General features: G+C 45.1%; 3 protein-coding genes and 1 pseudogene across 5 annotated transcripts; all 4 read right to left on the bottom strand.

Annotated features, from left to right (window-relative positions):
• Positions 1 to 620: 620 nt before the first annotated feature.
• On the bottom strand, positions 621 to 1718 carry LOC147965834 (uncharacterized; annotated as a pseudogene).
• A 2384-nt stretch (positions 1719 to 4102) lies between these two features.
• Positions 4103 to 7030, bottom strand: LOC125514298 (uncharacterized). Its single transcript, XM_048679611.2, has 5 exons — positions 6784 to 7030; positions 6590 to 6640; positions 6429 to 6488; positions 4452 to 4523; positions 4103 to 4367 (listed from the first exon to the last, which is right to left on the bottom strand). Exons 1-5 carry the CDS (start codon positions 6917 to 6919, stop codon positions 4330 to 4332), a joined length of 357 nt encoding a protein of 118 aa, XP_048535568.1. The 5' UTR covers positions 6920 to 7030; the 3' UTR covers positions 4103 to 4329.
• A 2094-nt stretch (positions 7031 to 9124) lies between these two features.
• On the bottom strand, positions 9125 to 15100 carry LOC125514297 (inorganic pyrophosphatase TTM2). 3 transcript variants are annotated; one of them, XM_048679609.2, is made up of 12 exons: positions 14826 to 15095; positions 13747 to 14125; positions 13369 to 13483; positions 13059 to 13254; positions 12775 to 12888; positions 12426 to 12599; positions 11569 to 11763; positions 11330 to 11452; positions 11129 to 11241; positions 10903 to 11023; positions 10501 to 10761; positions 9125 to 9720 (listed from the first exon to the last, which is right to left on the bottom strand). In XM_048679609.2, exons 2-12 carry the CDS (start codon positions 14081 to 14083, stop codon positions 9508 to 9510), a joined length of 1962 nt encoding a protein of 653 aa, XP_048535566.1. In that variant the 5' UTR covers positions 14084 to 14125; positions 14826 to 15095; the 3' UTR covers positions 9125 to 9507. The 3 variants fall into 3 exon arrangements, with proteins under 3 accessions (XP_048535566.1, XP_087384567.1, XP_048535567.1); XM_087528441.1 differs by having other exon boundaries at positions 13747 to 14111; positions 14826 to 15093; XM_048679610.2 differs by lacking the exon at positions 9125 to 9720 and adding an exon at positions 9758 to 10124 and having other exon boundaries at positions 13747 to 14111; positions 14826 to 15100.
• Positions 15101 to 17510: 2410 nt separating this feature from the next.
• LOC147965833 (uncharacterized) lies at positions 17511 to 18005 on the bottom strand. Its single transcript, XM_087530628.1, has one exon. It carries the CDS (start codon positions 18003 to 18005, stop codon positions 17511 to 17513), a length of 495 nt encoding a protein of 164 aa, XP_087386754.1.
• Between the last annotated feature and the right edge of the window lie 618 nt (positions 18006 to 18623).

Below are 18623 nucleotides of genomic sequence, written 5' to 3'. Positions count from 1 at the left end.
TCTCCGTCACACGGAGTGACAAATCCCAGTCTCGATTCGTGCCAACCCAACAGACACTTTCGGAGATACCTGTAGTGTACCTTTATAGCCACCCGGTTACGTTGTGACGTTTGGCACACCCAAAGCATTCCTACGGTATCCGGGAGTTGCACAATCTCATGGTCTAAGGAAATGATACTTGACATTAGAAAAGCTTTAGCATACGAACTACACGATCTTGTGCTATGCTTAGGATTGGGTCTTGTCCATCACATCATTCTCCTAATGATGTGATCTCGTTATCAACGACATCCAATGTCCATGGTCAGGAAACCGTAACCATCTATTGATTAACGAGCTAGTCAACTAGAGGCTTACTAGGGACATGGTGTTGTCTATGTATCCACACATGTATCTGAGTTTCCTATCAATACAATTCTAGCATGGATAATAAACGATTATCATGAACAAGGAAATATAATAATAACTATTTATTATTGCCTCTAGGGCATATTTCCAACAGATACAATATATATTGTGTTTTTACAATATAGAATGATGACAATAACAATAATAATATGTTTTTATTACAACAATCTGCTGGATGTAAACAAATAAAATATCTAAATGGAGTCAATTGACTAATCAAAGTCCCCGAACATGTCGGCGGCGTATTCGGTCATCATATTCTCCGTGTCCATGGAGTCCTGTGATATATGGAATTCCTTGTTGTTACTTGGTGCTCCTCGAACATCTTGCGAACAACCAGCTTCCTTGTTGTTATCAGGTTGAAGATTGAAGTGAGCTTCATATCTTGCTCCTTGGGCAGGTCTGTTACGTCCCATGGATTGCAGGTAGAGGTTTACCAGATGTCTTGGGGTGCGGCATTTTTTGGTGACATGCTTGTAGCATCCACATTTCTGGCAAAGTTTAGTTTTATCAAACTTATTCTTTGTTATGCCCTTCCCCTTGTCTGAATTTTGTGACTTGTTCTTCTTGTTGTGGTTGCTCTTACCCTTGAAGTTCTTGTTTTGGCCTTTGAAAGAACCATTGAACTTGGTATTTTTCTGAAAATTTGCATGTACTTTAGGCAGAGGAGCGGCCCCAACTGGGCGTTGATTACTATTCTTTAGCAGAAGTTCATCGTGTTGCTCAGCCTGGAGGAGCACATGTATAAGTTCAGAGTAAACTGTATAATTGCAGGCACGATATTGTTGCTGTAGGATCCTGTCAGCTGGGAGCATAGTGGATAGAGTCTTTTTTATCTTATCTGCTTCTGTAGGCTCCTTCTCGCAAAACCGCAACTTTGAGCAAATTTTATGAACCTCATGATTATAAGCTCCGATCGATTTGAAATCTTGGAGTCTTAAATGGGTCCACTCATGACTAGCTTCAGGAAGTATAACTGCCTTTTGCTGTTCATATCTAGTCTTAAGTGATTGCTACATATTGCTTGGAGATTCCTCCATCAAATATTCAGATTTCAGATCTGGATGGATATGGTGCCTTATTATGTATAAAGCAGCATATTGTTGTTGTTCATTTAATTGTGCAATTCCCTCTTGGGGAGGGTCTGCAGGAGGTATGAGTGCAGCTGCAATTCCCTCTTGGGGAGGGTCTGCAGGAGGTATGAGTGCAGCTGCAATTCCACGGGATGAAAGACTGATTTTAACATCCATAGCCCATGTAGGATAGTTGTGTCCGTCGAGCGCAAGCTCTTCAAATTCTTTGACGGTCATTTTGTCCTACAAGATTGAGAACCAGATAATCGATCAATTTACTTGTATGTAAATTAAAATCATCATGGTCATGTTGTAATAAATTTTGCAATTGTTGTGAATTCAAGTAAAGACTTGAACTTTGTTTAAATTCTATTCGAATTAAGTCTATTTTTGTGCTACATAGGCATTTTTGGACTTAATTGATGTCGAATTAATATTTGAGTTGCAAGAATAAATGATTTTCAATTGCAAAATAATATTATTGTACCATTTGTACATGTTATAGGGATTGCAAATTGCAAACACATTGAACATATAATGATTTATAGTAATAATATGGTCTAAACATCAATACACAATTTAATTGAGTACAATATATAATCACATCGAGATACAAGGTCTAAAACATGACAGGTACTTAATTACAGCACTAGTAGTTGAACCTATCTGCGAATTCTCAAATTTACGGGGCTAAAACATGACAAGCACTAAATTAGTACTAGTAGTTGGACTAATGCACGAAATCCCGATAATATAAGGATTTTTCTGCAATCTAGCCTATAACCCGTTGGGTTTTTTTTCTGGTCGTTGCAACATGGGCCACAGCCCACGAGGCCTTTCGGCCCAGGCCCATGGCGGCCCCGCTGATGGAGACATCGAGCGGATAAGGGGGGACGGGAGGTGGGGCGGTTGGGGTCAATACCCCCCATTCCACCGCCACCTCCACGGGATCCCGCCGGCCGCCGCCGATGGCGCCCAGCGCCGGCGATCTTCAGGAGGAGGGCGGCCCCTCGCAGCGTAGCCGGGGAGGTGGAGGCCTGCAGGGGCCCAGGAGCCGGAGCGGAGGCCGGGGCGGTGCTGCTCCAGCGCCGCCGCGAAACGGCGAAGGATCCGGCGAGCCGCCGGTGGGGGCGTTCACGGGCTTGCCGGGGGCGGAGGCGGCGGAGATGCTGGGGCCTTGGAAGACGACGCCGCTTCCTCGATCTTCACGCCGGTGGCAGTGTTGAGGTCGGGGATGGTGGCTCCGGGTTCGTCGGTCTCCGCCGGCGTGGTTGGCTCCGGCTTCACAACGGAGTTGAGCCACTGCTCCTCCTCTTCGTTCGGTGTCACCTCCCACTCCATCATGGTGGGCACAGGGCCATAGCCTGGAGGGGCGAAGTGCTCCTCGTCTTCGTCGGCGGGCGTCGGCGTTGGGAGGTCCGGGTAGGCGAGCGGCTCATCGATGACCTCCGGTTCCGGTGGTGGAGTGGCCGGCGGTGAAGGGCACGGCCCATACCCGTGCACGGGGCAAAAATCGCGGGCAGGGCAAGGGCCGTATCCGTGCACCGGACAGAAGGCCACGCCTGCGTCCATGCCATTGCCGAAGAAGACCCCCGGCGGTGGCGGGGCCTGGGCGGCGTCGAAGAACTCCTCCTCGCCCAGGAACGGGGCTGCAGCCTCGGCGGGAGCCCAGTCCATTGGTGGAGCGACGAAGGCCGGCATCGGGGGTGCCTGGTAGGCGTGGTGGACGGCGGCAGATGAGTTGCTTGGTCCTGCCTGTTCTGCAGCGGCGGGGCCAGGGTGCTCCTGACGACCACGGCGACCGTTGCCTGGGCCCCAATGGCGAGGAGCACCAGCACTGTGGCGTCTGGCAGATCGACGGATCTCCCGTCCAATGAATCGAACAAGGGCAGAGGTGATTCTATGCAGGTTCATCCCTGCCATCTTACCTTCTCATCTCTTCTTGTTCGTGCTCTGTTGGTCGAGGCTAACGTGGCTGATAACGTGTAAAGATTTGATGAAAACTTGTGTTCTATTGATTCTAGGCAAAGCCCTATTTATACAAGGATTTGGGGCGCCTCCGGAGAGGCGTCCGTTTACAACAGGCGCCCGTGGCGCAAGAAGACGCCTGTACGGACGCTCGCGTCCGTACGGCGCTTTGAACACACGTGACGACCCTTAGTGCTAATGACGTCGCTTTATTCTTAACATTATACTCCCTCCGTTTCTAAATATTTGTCTTTCTAGTCATTTCAACAAGTGACTACATACGAAACAAAATGAGTAAATCTATACTCTAAAATATGTCTACATATATCCGTATGTAGTAGTCATTTGAAATGTCTAGAAAGACAAATATTTAGGAATGAAGGGAGTATATCATAATTTTTGACCGATATGGCAACTTTGCGTGCCATTTTAAAAGACTGCTTCTATAAAGAAATACGTATAAGATTGTTTATAGAGAGAGCATATGGCAATTTTAGACAATATTATACTTCTTTACAGAGGGAGTATATGGCAATTTTAAACGATTTATTCTGTAGCCGAGACAAATTATCAGGAGAAAAGCCAAATGTCACTGAAAATTAGATAGAAGCACGACATCATAAGGTAGTAAAATTTCACACGCAGACACAAACTGAGTACCCACCAAATTCACACTTAAATTCCTGCAAAACAGAGAGATCCATAGGTAGCTCTCAGGGACGACATGATGAACAGTACTCAACAAGGATACATGTGGTTTAATAAAAATCCAAGCTCCAGAAACATCAACCAACCATCCACTATCCTTAACCAGGAGTTATCACTAATAGCACTAAAGTTCAACAACCATTAAGTAACTTCGCCCCTGGCCATGACTGTCTTAGTGACCATACTTCTGGAACTCCCACTCGCTGTTGTCTGCAATGCAAAATGGAACGTCAGGATAGTGAACAGGAGTAGCAAGCAACAGTGATGCTGGGGGAAATCAACGGGGCTACAAACCTAGAGGGCACACTTGACGGGTCTTGAGCCAACGGCTGATGCAGTGGAAGTGGAATGCATGGTTGCAAACTCCTGAGAAAATACAAACAGGCCATAACTTAACTCAGTTAATTGCAAACCCTTAACCACATAGTCAGATGCAATCCTCTGCAACATGTAATGTAAAAAAACAATGCAATGTCCGGTATCACTAGAAAATAACAATGAACAACTACGATAATCTTCCAGGAGAGAATTCACTACCATTGATAATTGCGCATAATGTCTGTCTAAATGATCAAGAAGCTGATGCAGTCAAAATGCCGACTTTGGAATCATAGAACAGAAACAAACAGTCCACATGTAAGATCAAGAAACTATTTATCAACCAATGATCTCATCATATGCTACTCTTGAAAAAACAGCTTCTGATCTAAATACAGATCCCTACTACACAATGCAGTCCTAAACATGATGGCACAAGAAATCACTTTTGATCAATTTCCAGTAACACCTGATTCATGTATTGACATTGTTTACTCTCTGGGAATTGGTAGGTATTTCGAAAAAAAAAACTCAACTGGCAATTAAAATTTAAAAATATGGAGAATCCAAATTGTAACCTATATTTTATTTAAGTTAAAACCAAATGCCATGTTATTACTTGAAGGCGTAACCATAGTTAAAAAAGGTGTGCCTAGGCACGCGATAGCAAAAAGCCCAAATCTTAATGTGCAGATAATTGCAATTAAGTGTGTGTTTTGGTCAGAAAAGCACAAGTCAGTGGCAAAACGTACAGTTAATGTCTGGCGCTTTTTTTCTTTTACTTTGGGAATAACTAGAAGTGAACAATTATAAATGATTAATTACAAAGGGAAGTCATTCGCCAATCTGTCAATTGCACAGTAGTAACTTCCTTTTGCAATCAACAGATGCTATACCTGAATACAAGAGATGCCTTGCACTATACGCCAGAAGATCATAGAAACTATTGCGCCTTATATTTGCAAAAGGAGGGAGAACTAAGTGCAGTTAAGAACATAGATTAAACCAAATATTCTGTGACTTCCCTAAATTGATTTTAGCCTAGAAATAAGTTTAGAACGAATGAATGACAATCATTGTCCACCTTCAAGTAAACTCAAGGATAGCAGAATGCAGAATAAGATGGTAGGTTCCTTCCTAAATAACATTGCACTGTCAGTCTTGAATTGAAGACAAAGAGTAATAAATGGATGCTAGTTTACTGCGAGGTTGGTCACTAGACCACATAAGCCAGGATAGTACCCCATACCCCAATACCACAATTCAAAGAGTAAAACAATATTACAGAAGTCGATAAGCACTAGGCTGCTGAGCATGGCGTTACGACTGAGCAACAAATCCTCAACAGCACATTCTAATTGTTTTTATAAAACAGTGGAGAATAACAAGTTGATAAATAAGCATCAGCTGTAACTTCAGCTCAGCCAGATAAGGGGAGCCATCGTTGCATGTACATAACACATACCCAGCTTCATGCGGCAGTGCCGAATAAGTAAATCCCCTTGCACGGAAACCATGGAAACCCAAGGACTCCCAATGCCATATAGGTTGTAGTATAACTTAACAAGGCTCACATCAGACAAGCAATATTGAGCAAATAATTAGTAGCACAGCAACACGAACCAACCAAAATAAATATTACATTGTAACAGAGCAGAGCAACAACAAAAAATTATCGTCAGGCATCAGCAAATAGCATACAAAATTCTCCAATAGTTCAATCGATGAAACCCCTAATAAAGCCACGACAGACTAAGAAACTTGTTAAGACTTCTAAAAACACACCAATATTCACAGCATGTCCAATACCAGATTGAGCAGCTATTAATACTCAAATAACCCTTACATTAACAATGACAACTACGGCAATTGCAAGACTATACAATAGTAGGGGAATTGCAACATTATACGGCAGGAAACAGGGGAAGCAAGGAAAGAAGATCTGTATCATACCCCAAGCGACGGTGCACTCCTCGCTGGTGGCGCTGGCCTGGTTCGCCTGGCACTCGATGCCTGCATACACACACAAACGTCACGGGTCAGATTTCACACCGAAAACCCTAGAATCGTGGAAACAAAATCGATGCGAAGCGGCGAACGCGACGCGTGCTCACAGAGGTCCATGATGTGGTTACGGCAGATGGCGCAGTTGTCGACCACAATATCTGCGCGCAAAACACGGAAGAACGAGATCAGAATCGCATCGCGTCAGGCGAAAATCAAGCGAACGAAAGAGCAGAACGCGATCGATCGAGCGAGAATAGGTTACCCCAGGCCCAGAGCGAGCGAGCGAGCGACAATAGCTTACCCCAGGCCCAGAGCGCGACGGCGTTCCACTTTTTGATCTCGAAGCGCTTGCCCTTCTTGCAGCCGGCGCCGCCGCAGGAGGAGGAGGGGGCGGCGGGGGGCACGGCCACGGCGACGTCGACGTCGCCCTGGTCCATCGCGAGCGAACCTGGGGACGAGCGAGCGAGCGAACCCTAGGCGAGCGGAGGGCAGGAGGAGGCACAGCGAGACGGGAGACCGGAACAGAGCTTTCGCGTTTGGTGAAGGGGACGGGGCCAATAAAAGGGGGCACGCGAGAGGCAGGCCTGGGCGTGCGTGGGCTGCCTAGGTTTGCACGATCGACCGCATCTTAGTCGGACTCTTGCTTTTCACGGATTATTATGGGCTGATTTTGTTTTAATTTTTTCCGATGGGCCTATAATTGTACTTCCCGTCTCCTTTCGACACAAAATTTGATACTCTGAATCAGACTTTCTCCACGCTTTATTATAAATAAAAGAGTTAACATCACTATTAGTGTCAGGAAAAAAAAGGCAATCATCACAACCATACAACAAATTTAAGTGCCGCACCAAAAATAAAAAATTTGGCTGATGAGGCATCAGCAAAAAGTAAAAAAAGCCCCACAAAATAGGGGGGACCACCAAGTGGTCGGTAGCTCAGGAGATCTACGGGAAAGAAGACGACGAGCCGTCGCAGTCAAAGCGTCCAAAATGTGTTCAAGCCAGTCGTGATCCACTGCCTAGAAAACGGGTGCAAGTGCTGCAAAATACAAGGAATTTGAAGAACAAGTCAGAGGCCCACCTAAGAAAGGCTCGTTCAATAATCATCTTGTTACATGTCGATTATAGGGTCCAAACTAGAGGCGCAAACACAAGCCAGAAGAAGCGTCTCCTCCTCCCGATCTAGTTGGCATGGGTCTGTAGGAACCCGACCAGGTCTAGGGCCTCCCAATCGAGCCGTAGAGCCTCACGTACATAGCTCCAAAGAGCTTTCACTGCTGAGCACGAGAACATGTCCGTCCATATCTTCAAGACAGTACAAAGGGGACACATCCCATCCCCCAGGGCCGTGCAACTTGATCACCTACGTCTCAGATGGGAGGCGAACCCGCAAAAGCTGCCGAACAAAGATTTTGTTTTTGAGAGGCAAGGGGCTTTCCATAGCTGAAAGGTCCAAGAAAGGGAAGGCCGGCGACATAAGGCATGATAAGCTGAGCCAACAGAAAAGATCCCCAGGGGGGTTAGCTGCCAAGACACGATGTCTGGATGGTCCGCGATCACCGACGGGAGGGCAACACACAAGTTGGCCCACTCGACTATCTCCATGGGCCCAAATGATCATTGGAACATGATGCTCCAATGGCCATCATGCGCCACCGTGGAAACCAACGACATCATATCAGAACAGATAGAAACACGCTAGGAAACTCCATATGCAACGGCGACCCACCCATTGCCAATGGAGAAGGATATCCTATAGCGGACCTCATGCTTGATCTGTTGGATGGCTCCCTAGAATGGCGAGCCCTCCCTATGCACACACGCAAGGAGGGGCCGACCCAGCAGGTGTTTAGCTTGAATTAGCAGTAGTCATACCCCCCCCCCCCCCCCCCTCACAGAGGATTCGCCAGACCTACCTCGGCATTAAGGGCCACGTTCATGTGACGGGACATGCCAATCAATGGGCTTAAAACGTAAGATGACCGCAACATGGCTCTGGCCTGGACGGGACCCGACCCATAAGCGGATCGAACTCACTCAAGGGCATCCTCAAATTTGATACTCACCCTTCTAGAAAAAAGGTTTGCCAAATTTCACAAAATGTTAAACCTCTGCACAAAGCATTTTCTCATGCTCTGTTGTTCATTTGCTAGTGGACAGTTGGACAGAGTTAACTAAACTTTTATTTCACTAAAACCTATCCACGCAGTTTGTATTCATCAGCTGGAGTACACTAACATATACTCCCTCCGTTCCTAAATATAAGTCTTTGGAGGGATTTCACTATGAACCACATACGGATGTATGTAGGTGCATTTTAGAGTGTAGATTCACTCATTTTGCTCCGTATGTAGTCTGTGAAATCTCTGCAAAGACTTATATTTAGGAGCGGAGGAAGTACACTATTTGCATGGCGTTGCAGATGCCAACAGTACGGTGTCACCAGAATCCATTTTGTGTGCTTTATGTCACATCAAAGCTTGTGCCACAACAATTTTAAGAGCATGATAGCGCTGGCAAGTAAAACCGCATGCAGCAGTAAGAACCAGGCTCACGCAATGGCAAAATCGTGCGACTCTCACAGGTGGGCAGAAAGATTTCAGTAAAGCCTATGCAGCTATGTGGCAACATTATCAGGAATTAAGGACTGTGATCGGTATCCCCAAAATTTATTGATACTGGGACTTCCAGTATCGACTACAGGCAGAGTATGTATGCCTCCGGTACATCGTTTTTTCCCGGCCTTTTCGAAGTATCTCAGCTCAATACCAAAGACTAAACTCTGTTGCTTGCGCTTTGTATATATGAGTTTTCGCCTATCTTGGAAAATGTAATCTACTAGATATGATATCCATCACGGTGTCTGACTCAAGGACCGACTATAACTTCCAAGAGAAAGTAACAGTTATAGAGTCTGGGCTCTGGGCACTGAAGATCAATTGAGACTGCTTGGCCTCCTCTGGTTCTTGACTTGACTTGGTGGTGAGCTTCAGAACCGCGCACTTTATCGGGTCTCGCTCTTGTCAGCTCCGGTTGAGACTCTTGAACACGAAGTACCCGACACTGCCGATTGTCAGGATTATCAACGGACAGATGGCCATGTCGATTCCTTCCTGGATCCGGTTCCTACTCATGGCGTTTCCTTGGCGGGTCAAGACCAAATGCTCGTGAAGCAGGTTGGTGAGGTTGTCAAGCTGATGTATTACTTGGCGCTGACCCCTTGATAAGACCGTAATCTGCTCAGGAAATAAACCATCCAACAAAGTGAAACACCAAGATTTGTACACAATAATGTGTAATATTAAAGAGCAAATGTTTAAACAGCACAACGGGTTAAAATTGTGTATAAAAAAATTATACAGGTCAGGAATATAAATCCACTGACACCTTTGCTATACAGTGTGGCATTTACACTCTGAAGCCTGATCCAACATTCATGTTACATCTACAAGTTGCTAGTTATACGATGTCACTATAATAGTTGAGCTTCTTCATGTAGATTTGGTAGAGACAGGTTCATTTAGGTTGGGTCTCCAATTTATCAAATTGGTTTGGGCCAACCAGCGGCAACCGTAACACCGTGATACTGTTATCAAAAGCTGAAGTCTCACTGATTCTCAATCCATTCCAAATCATGGATCTGAATAAAATTAATAAAACACCCATTATTTCCACAAGTCAGGCATGGTTCTACATCTAGCTCCCAACAAGTTCCGAAAAAGTGTAGCTCAAAATAATGCTGCAACATATCCTAGACGAGTCTAAGATTGACAGAATCTATTCTAATTCAATTTCCAACTATTAGCAAGGTTTGAGTTCCGATGCCAAATCTGGTCATTGCTAAACGGTAGCTAACTATCATAATTCACAAATTTATTTTGAAGAGAAGACGACTAGATTGTATATCGTTTATGGATTCAGAAGTACCTTGAGTGAACTTTCAATAGAGCTAAAAACTAAAGGTAAAACTAGGGAAAAGGCAGTCAGGAAAACAGGTGGTAACAGCAGTAAAATACCTCTTCCATCAATGGAGACTCTTTTGAAAGTTGGTTTGATGATGATGAATGGGGTATAAGGGTACCATTACCCAACTGAGAAACAAAAAGATTTGTAGGTGCAGAACCATTACGGGTATCACTTGAAGGAATTAAATTTTGCTGACTCGGTGAAGATTTTATCAGTGTAAATTTTGAGTTAAGATCTTCAACCCGACAGGTAAACTCATCCATCCTCTCATTCAGTGTCGATATCTGTTCTGACAGCTGGTTGATTGCACCCTATGCAAGAGAACAAGTGTCAGAACAAGAATGATTTGAACATCAGCATTCACGTGTGTCAAAATATCATGACAGAACAAGTTCGAAATAGATGTGATTGTTATAGCACTACACAAGAATGAAATATGCTGGAAGGGTCACCTGATTAATCACAGGAGGTTCAGGAGTTCGCCGACTGCCAAACCTTCGGTTGCTTTCAGTCAGTTTATTCAATTTCACAATACTTTTATCTCCGTGTGTTGAATACGAATGAGATAGCCCACTGGAAGGTATCCACAAGAGAATGTCAGCCTCATTCAGGTTCCAAGGTTTCAACAAATCAATCAATCACAGGATATTAAACTAGGAACAGATGACATGAAGAAACCTTTTCATAAGTTCGTTTCTCCTATCAGCAGAGGCCCGGGAAAAAGCTTCTTTTGGACTTGAAACCAGCTCATCATCAATGCTGAGCTTTGTCCTCAAATCATCTGGTAATGCCTGAACATCATCTTTGTCACATACCACCGCCAAAACTAAGCAGTATAGCTAGCAGTAAGGTGGAAGATTTACTTTGTAAAGTACATACCATAACATCATTCATCAGTTTCTCCAGTTGAATTTGTTCAATATACGTGCGTGGGATATAAGAACCATCCAAACCTAACTGCTCTGCTACAAATTTGACATAAAGTCTGTCTCTACCTTGCACCTTAATAAAAGAGAAGCAAGGTAAGAAATTTCTTAACAAGTTGCAGGCTCAAAAATAATAATGAGTTTAGTAGTCAAAACATGTGCAAGTCAAATCATATAGACATAAATGCTCACCTGTATATACCTTCGGTTAAGTTGCTCCAGCCAGTCAATTTTAACAGTAGCCTTGCCATCAGAAAACACACGGCTGCTTCTCTTCAGTATAGCTGCTATAGTATATCCCAACGCCATCAAACCACCAAGAAGACGTACACTGACTTCAAAAGTAATCCTCGGTGATATGATAAAAGGATTATCAGTCACCCACTCCTTCAAATTATCAAAAAACACAAGCTAGTCAGCAAACAAGAACGCTAACATAGTGCACATAGGGCAAGATCTAACATTAACTAAAAAGCTAACATAGGGTAGTACCTCACTTAACTACTGCGGTAGAGGATACTATAAGTTTGCAGAGAAGATCAAGTAAAATGCATGGAGTTAAAAATTTGCATATACAAATATAAAAGGGGAATATAGTAAAGAATCGGCTGATCTTTCTTTTTCTTTTTAGACCCACTACACAAGTAGGCTTTGTCTTTATGAGCTGCAGGTGCTTAATTGTCAAATTTGAATATTCTAGCAAGGAGAAGATTCCTGAAGCCATCATATGGAATTCATAGTTTTAAATAGCCGGCTATAGCGAAGCTATAGCCCGCTATAGCCTTTTCAGCAGGGTGCCGCTAATTGTCCGCCTTCACAAATAGCCCGCTATAGCCCGCTTTAGCCCGCTATAGCCCGCTTTAGCCCGCTATAGCTGATTTGGAGGCCCGCCGCTATTTTCCATAGCCCGCTATTTAAAACGAATAAGGCAGCAACTAAATAAGTGAGAACTGATGACATGAAGAAACCGAAATGTAATATTTCTAACAGAAAACCCAACAATGCCCTTCACAACTATATAGTACATATAGTCATGAAAGAGGGCATACCTCAAACATCAGATTATATTTCCCTTCCCTATTCCGCATTCTCAGATAAGATTGGCATGCTTCTGGATCTTCACCCGGTGGAAGTAAATAGATATCATAAGTTTCTTCATTGCTTTCTGTTTGATCTTCGCCAAGAGCAGCTTTGATTTGATCAGGTGTTAGAGACCGTGGTGACTGTGACAGTACACATCCAAGAGTCAGGTCATCTTACTAAACCATAAGATCATTATTTATTATGCAAGCTAAGGCATTTCTAAAAATATCAACACTCAGCCATCTTGTAACCAGAAAATCCAAATTGATTGGACATGGATGACAAAAAGATTGAACATAATTGAGGAAGACTTACCTTCAGAATGTACATAGGATTCTGGAACCCTGAGAAAGGGTTGAACTTGTTGATGATTCTTATGTGCGCTGTCTTCAAATCCGGCTCAATGAAAGCCTTGTACATTGGATAAACCTGAAAATACCATCTTCCACCATGTTAAACCACACACATTGCCGGATAAAATACTATGTGTGCAAATATTAACCCGTAAACCGCTGATTTTTTCTATAATGACCTTTTACGGGAGCAAGAAAACACAAGGAAAGAGCAGATATAGATTCAAGTTCAAAAGGTCAAGCAACCGTTTCTGAGATCTGGTGAATTATTTCCTCAGGCTCCTGGCCAGCTCGTTGTATGTCCCTTAGGACCCTCTTCACCAGGTCAAAATGAACACCACCAGTGACAGAAACACGCAGATCCAGTATTGGCCGTAACTTATCACTCAGTGCATATATACCTTCAATAATAACAATCCTGGAGCTAGGGACATCAACTGTTCTGTTGGCCATAAGAAAATGATATAGTTAGATAAGATCAATCATGGTGAAATATGAGCCTAATTTTCTAGTACATAATGTAAAGATCGCAGTGATGACGCAAGAATGTTTCTACCTGTATCCAGTCCGGCAACTCATCTTGAAATCATATATTGGAACCTGAACGGACCTTCCTTCCTTCAAACCATGAATATTTTCCAACAGTGTGTCATAATCTGTTAGACGTGGATCTGACCAAATTTTACAGATACATATCAGTTACTCAAGTTAGCATTTAGCACCACTACTGACTAAATGAATACAGTCCCATGCAAAAAATTACCGATATTTTTATTATATACTAAATCATATGCAAATATTACTGCAGAGACACGTGGTTCCAAGTAAGAACTATAAGATAATGCATAGATTATGTAATGTAAATTATAAGTGTTTCTTATTACAGGAATCTTCCTATTGTAACAGAAGTAGCCATCCAGATTAGTTGGGTTACCATCAAAATTGCCATCAACTATGCGACTTGCATCATTGTAGTTGTCCATTGATATGACAGCAACACTGGGCATGAAATTGAGGACCTTCTCAGTAAACACCGTCTTACCAGCCCCAGAGGGGCCAGCAACTCCCACAAATATTATCCCTTCATTGTTTTGCACCAGGAGCTGGATGGCGCGGATCATGACAAAGAAGCCTTTCTCAAAAGACAGTGGCTCTGGAAAGGGGACGATCTCATAGCGGCTTGTGTCCTTCCTTTTCACCAGCTGGACCTGGTCACGCAGAAGGCCATTCCGCTTCCTTGGCGACTCGGACAGGGAATCACTACGCTCCATTCAAAAGAAGTCTCCGAGACAACTTAACCTACAATGAAGAACCTTAAGTATCACGAGTCAACAATGACATGCTAAAAGAAATGTGGTGTACCAGAACATAAAGGAACTGTAACTGAAATAATCACATCACTGGAATTGCATAATCTCTCAACGTCCCTACAATAGTGCAACTGAAATCTATGAAGAGACAGACAGGACACAGTTAACTAATGTACTGGTAATCCTTTGCGCATAGGTGAGGGAGGACACGAGCACAGTTAACAAAAGACAGACAGTACATGGACCTTGCAACTGAGCTCTATTACGGGGCAGACAGGAGAGGGACCTCGCAACTACAGGGGATGGGCTTCGGGGCCCCGTGCAGGCTCCATCAAGGTACTGAAACCTTCCACGTGAATCGCCCACTGAATGACAAGGTACTCGACTATTGCAGATGGGTAACTAACCTACTACCAACCAAACTCGCAAGTAATCCAGGCTACGAACTCGCGGCAGAACTGCAGGGCCGGGCCTTGACGTGGGGCATATGCGGGTTCAGTTCGGAAAACAATTTGAAGCGGCGTGGGAAGGAGCCGACGCTCCGGGAGGAGAGCCAGGGCCGTCCCGAGAATCAGCCGCGCCGTCCTGCGGGGAGGAGGAGAGCCGCGGCGCAATGGGGCGAGGCAGCGATTTTGGCGGCGAGGGGGAGGAGGAGGCGGCGGGGAGCCCGGAGACGATCGAGAAAATGAGGAGAGTAGCTCACCGGAGGGGCGGCGGCGGGGGACGAGGGCTCCGGTCGCCGGCGACCTGGGCGGCGAGGCGGGTCCGCGGCCCTGTTCTCCGTGTCAGGCGCCGCTGCTCGGCTTCGATCGAGTAGAGGAAGCTCAGGGAAGGAAGGAAGGGAGGGGTGTTTTTGCAACTGGATGGGAATTTCGGATCCGGGGCCTATTTTTTAGGGGTGGAAAAATGAGAAAAAACGGGTAGACGATTCTTTCTAGGTTTTCGTGATTTGTTTCCACATCCAGAGGGGAATAATTTCCTGCCGCTTTTTGCTGCTTTGCTTATACTTCTTTAGGGCTCCGCGCAGGCTAGTTTCTATATATGCACTTGATATTTTTGAAGCGCTCTGGGATATGTTAGGCGTCCAACATTGAATGAAATTTTTTGTCATGATGACCAGATATCGCCTGTCCTCGTCGTGCACCGTCACATAAGTTACACATGCATGAATTAAATAATCTTTTCTCGCAAAAAAAGAATTAAATCATTTTTCAGGTTTATAATCCTTGTGCATCTTAAATGCAGAGATCGGAAGCTAAACTCTTCTAGTTGTACCACCTTAGATACATCAGAAGAGCCAAGCTTCCTTAAAATAAATAAATAAAATCTAATTGTGCATCGGTGGAGCTCCTCTAAAGCAAGGTAGGGCGGCCGCCCCACCTGAATGCTCTCAAAGAGGGTGACACGTGGAGTGATTGCGAGGAGCGTGATACCATGAGAGAAGATAATAACCAGGGCAGGACACACCGGGATAGGAAAAGATACACGTTTTTCTTGACGTGCTTTAAGCTAAAAGGCATCGACACGAGACTATCATCCTTGCACAATTTGATCAAATCTATGTACCTTGAAGCATATATGCTCACGACGACACGTGTTGCTATAGGTGTATGCGCACAAATCTTCAGCACGTGTTGCTATGGGTGTATGCGCACAATCTTCAGTTAAAAAGCAACGAAAACGACAAATGCTAGATGAAGTGATAAGCTTGCCACGATGTCTTTCCAGATAGATCTGCTTGTGGTATGTCGTGTGGCGGATTGGGTCACATTAGGGACAAGAAAATAAAACCCTGCCCATCCCAAAATTTAGACTAGTGAGCTTCGATTTGTTGAATGTTGTCATTTTTAAAAATTGCCTTGTGTTTTTGTTTGTGTTTCGTTATCGTCAAATTTTCAATAGAAATCTTGTGTTTTATATCAAACTCAACTAGCAATATAACATATATATAAATTCCATGGATATAACATATACTATCGTATGTGTTAAAATAGGACAACCCACAACATGCACACAATCTTGATGTAGCACGCATGGCGCAAGAATTTTGCCCACATCTGAACCGACTTCATATTTGCATTTCCTCACGTTCACATGAATAATTTTTTTGCACCATGATGAATATGGTAAAAAAATTGAACACGGTATAATAAAAAAATGCTCACGTAGCCATACATAAAATCACCCCTACAAACACGCACACACGCGAACCAATCTGTAGTTGGATGGTTAGATGGACTGTGGTATCCCCAGCCAATCAGGGTTCAAGTCCTGGTGCTCGCATTTATTCCTAAATTTATTTCAGGATTTTCGACGATGCGCATTCAGTGGAAGAAGAGGTAAGGTGTGCGTGTGTGCCTTCATAAGGGTGAGTGTATGCGTGCGTATATGAGCGCTTGCGTTTGTACTGTGTTAGAAAAAAACACGCACACACACACTACCCTTACGGGCTCTTTCGAGAAATTGAGTTGGCACAAAATCTTAAGAGTAATAAAGTCATTACAGGCACCTCGTAATCCATAAGAGCATCTCCTCCTATTGATCGGACCAGGGTCAAACCTAGGACTTGAATCTTAGTGGGTTGATTCCACCACACTTGAATATGGTAATATATTTTTCTATTTGACATTTGACTACATTTGTAAGTTGAGAACCATTTTCTTGGAGATATACATCATGGACCTATGACCACGCGAATTGTCCAATAATATCCTGACGACAAATGTTAGATTCCTAATTTGTCAGTACGTGCCGTGCAGCAGGCTTGGAGTCTTGGAACAGATTCTCTTGGTTGGGCACCGGTGGTCAGGACAACCAGTCAACCGTCGGGTCATCAGAGACGTGAGCATCTCGGTACAAAATACTTCATTACAAACACATGTCGGATTCCTATCGGATAAATTGAAAAGTTGCATGACATGATCGGATGCACGTCAGGGAAAAGAAAGATCTTCACGGCATTTAGAGCAATTTCAATGGAGCGATCCATTTCGTTCGTGGCCATCCGTTTGGATTGGCGTGAACAAAAAAGCCGCCCAACGCGCCGACACAAACGGATGCGCGTCCGCTTTCGTCCGCCTGCCGATCCATTCCCGATCCATTTTTGAGATTGATTTGCGTCGGCGCGGACACAAGACGGACGCGTGCGCTCGCCTTTTTTCCTCACCGGCCCCGCTGGTCGGTGGCACATTGGATTCACACACTCGCCCGCCTGCTACGTCGCCGATGCTGCCGGCCATTTTTTCAGATTAAAATGGATACATAGATAGTTCTAGCATACACAGATAAAAGAAAAAGACCACTACTCGTCACTTTCTGACTCCGACTCGGTAATGTCCTCCTCCGACGTTTGAAGGTAGGCGTCAGCAAGCTGCTCGTCTTCAAAGTCTCAGCCCGACATTTCTTGTAGTTTCAGTTTCAATTGAGCTGCCTGCTTCCGCGAATGCTTGTCCTCACGATAGGCGGCTCGCTCCCTCCTCCTCGCGTCCCTCTCCGATCTCAATTGCTTATAGAACTGGCGCTCGTCGACGATGTCCTGCGGGTAGCCTTCTCGCCACAGCACCAAGGCTTTCACGTCCTTCTCTGCGATGGCGAGGCGACGCTGCCGCCTCCGATGGACACGACGATCCTCGTCGGTGAAAAGCCGCGGGAGAGGCGCCAGATTCTGCGCCCGCTGGCTCGACACGTTGGGAAAATTCATATCCCAACGAGGCCTCAGGAGACGCCACGCCGCCGCGTCATACGCGCGGGCCGCCTCCTCTACGGTGTCGAAGGTGCCGAGGACGAGACGTTTCTCACGAAACCAGATCTCGGCGGAGAAGGTGCCGGAGCGGCGCTCGCGGACTCCGCGAAAATCCGAAGTGTGTAGGCGGCGGATCGACATGGTGGCGCAGAGGCGACGAGAGTGGGCGGCCGACAGAGTGTGGAGGGAGCGCCTTCTTTTATAGCAAGCGCCGGCCGCGGCGCGCGTGCTGGAGCGCCAAAACCAACGCGTGCGAACCTTTCCCGCGTGCTGGAGCGTCAAAATCAGGACGACGGTATGATGTTAAACACGCGCGATCATAAAAATGGGTCGGCCCGTTGAACGCACTGCCGACCCAAAACTAAAAGAGGACGGACGACGGGCGGGCGGCTGATCCAAACAAATAAAAAACGAATAAAAACGCCGTCTGTTTAAATCAGTCCGTTGGAGTTGCTCTTATCCCCACCAAAAAGCACGGCAAGGTTCCCTTTCAGGAAAGGAGAAGTAAGTTGACGGCAACGTGGAGTAGCTCGGAACGGAAGAGGCGGAAAATATCCACCTCCTTCTGAGCCATTCTCATTTGCTCGCGGGCCAACCCTGATCGCCTCGAGTTGAGCAGCAGAGTTTGGCACGGCGTGGGCGTCGCCTGTACGGTGTCTGGTGGAGCTGATAAACATGGAGAGCAGCATCGTGGTGTACGCACGCATCACGGCTGTACAATGGTGTACGTACGCATCACGGATGTACTCAATGGTTGGT

Source organism: Triticum urartu, chromosome 6A (assembly GCF_056163025.1).
Source record: "Triticum urartu cultivar PI428250 chromosome 6A, HENAU_Tu73, whole genome shotgun sequence".
Lineage (NCBI taxonomy): Eukaryota > Viridiplantae > Streptophyta > Magnoliopsida > Poales > Poaceae > Triticum > Triticum urartu.
This window is presented reverse-complemented; position numbering and strand designations above follow the sequence as displayed.

Bases quoted from the DNA above. Each gene is read 5' to 3' on its own strand.
- LOC147965833 (XM_087530628.1), bottom strand. From the start codon at position 18,005: ATGTCGATCCGCCGCCTACACACTTCGGATTTTCGCGGAGTCCGCGAG.
- LOC125514297 (XM_048679609.2), bottom strand. From the start codon at position 14,083: ATGGAGCGTAGTGATTCCCTGTCCGAGTCGCCAAGGAAGCGGAATGGC. The intron at 13,484-13,746 runs GTAACCCAACTA...AAATTTGGTCAG, and splicing joins AGTTGATGGCAATTTTGATG to ATCCACGTCTAACAGATTAT. The intron at 12,889-13,058 runs GTTGCTTGACCT...TGGTATTTTCAG, and splicing joins TTCACCAGATCTCAGAAACG to GTTTATCCAATGTACAAGGC.
- LOC125514298 (XM_048679611.2), bottom strand. From the start codon at position 6,919: ATGGACCAGGGCGACGTCGACGTCGCCGTGGCCGTGCCCCCCGCCGCC. The intron at 6,641-6,783 runs GTAAGCTATTGT...TTTTGCGCGCAG, and splicing joins CGTCGCGCTCTGGGCCTGGG to ATATTGTGGTCGACAACTGC. The intron at 4,524-6,428 runs GTATGATACAGA...GTATTTTCTCAG, and splicing joins GGAGTGCACCGTCGCTTGGG to GAGTTTGCAACCATGCATTC.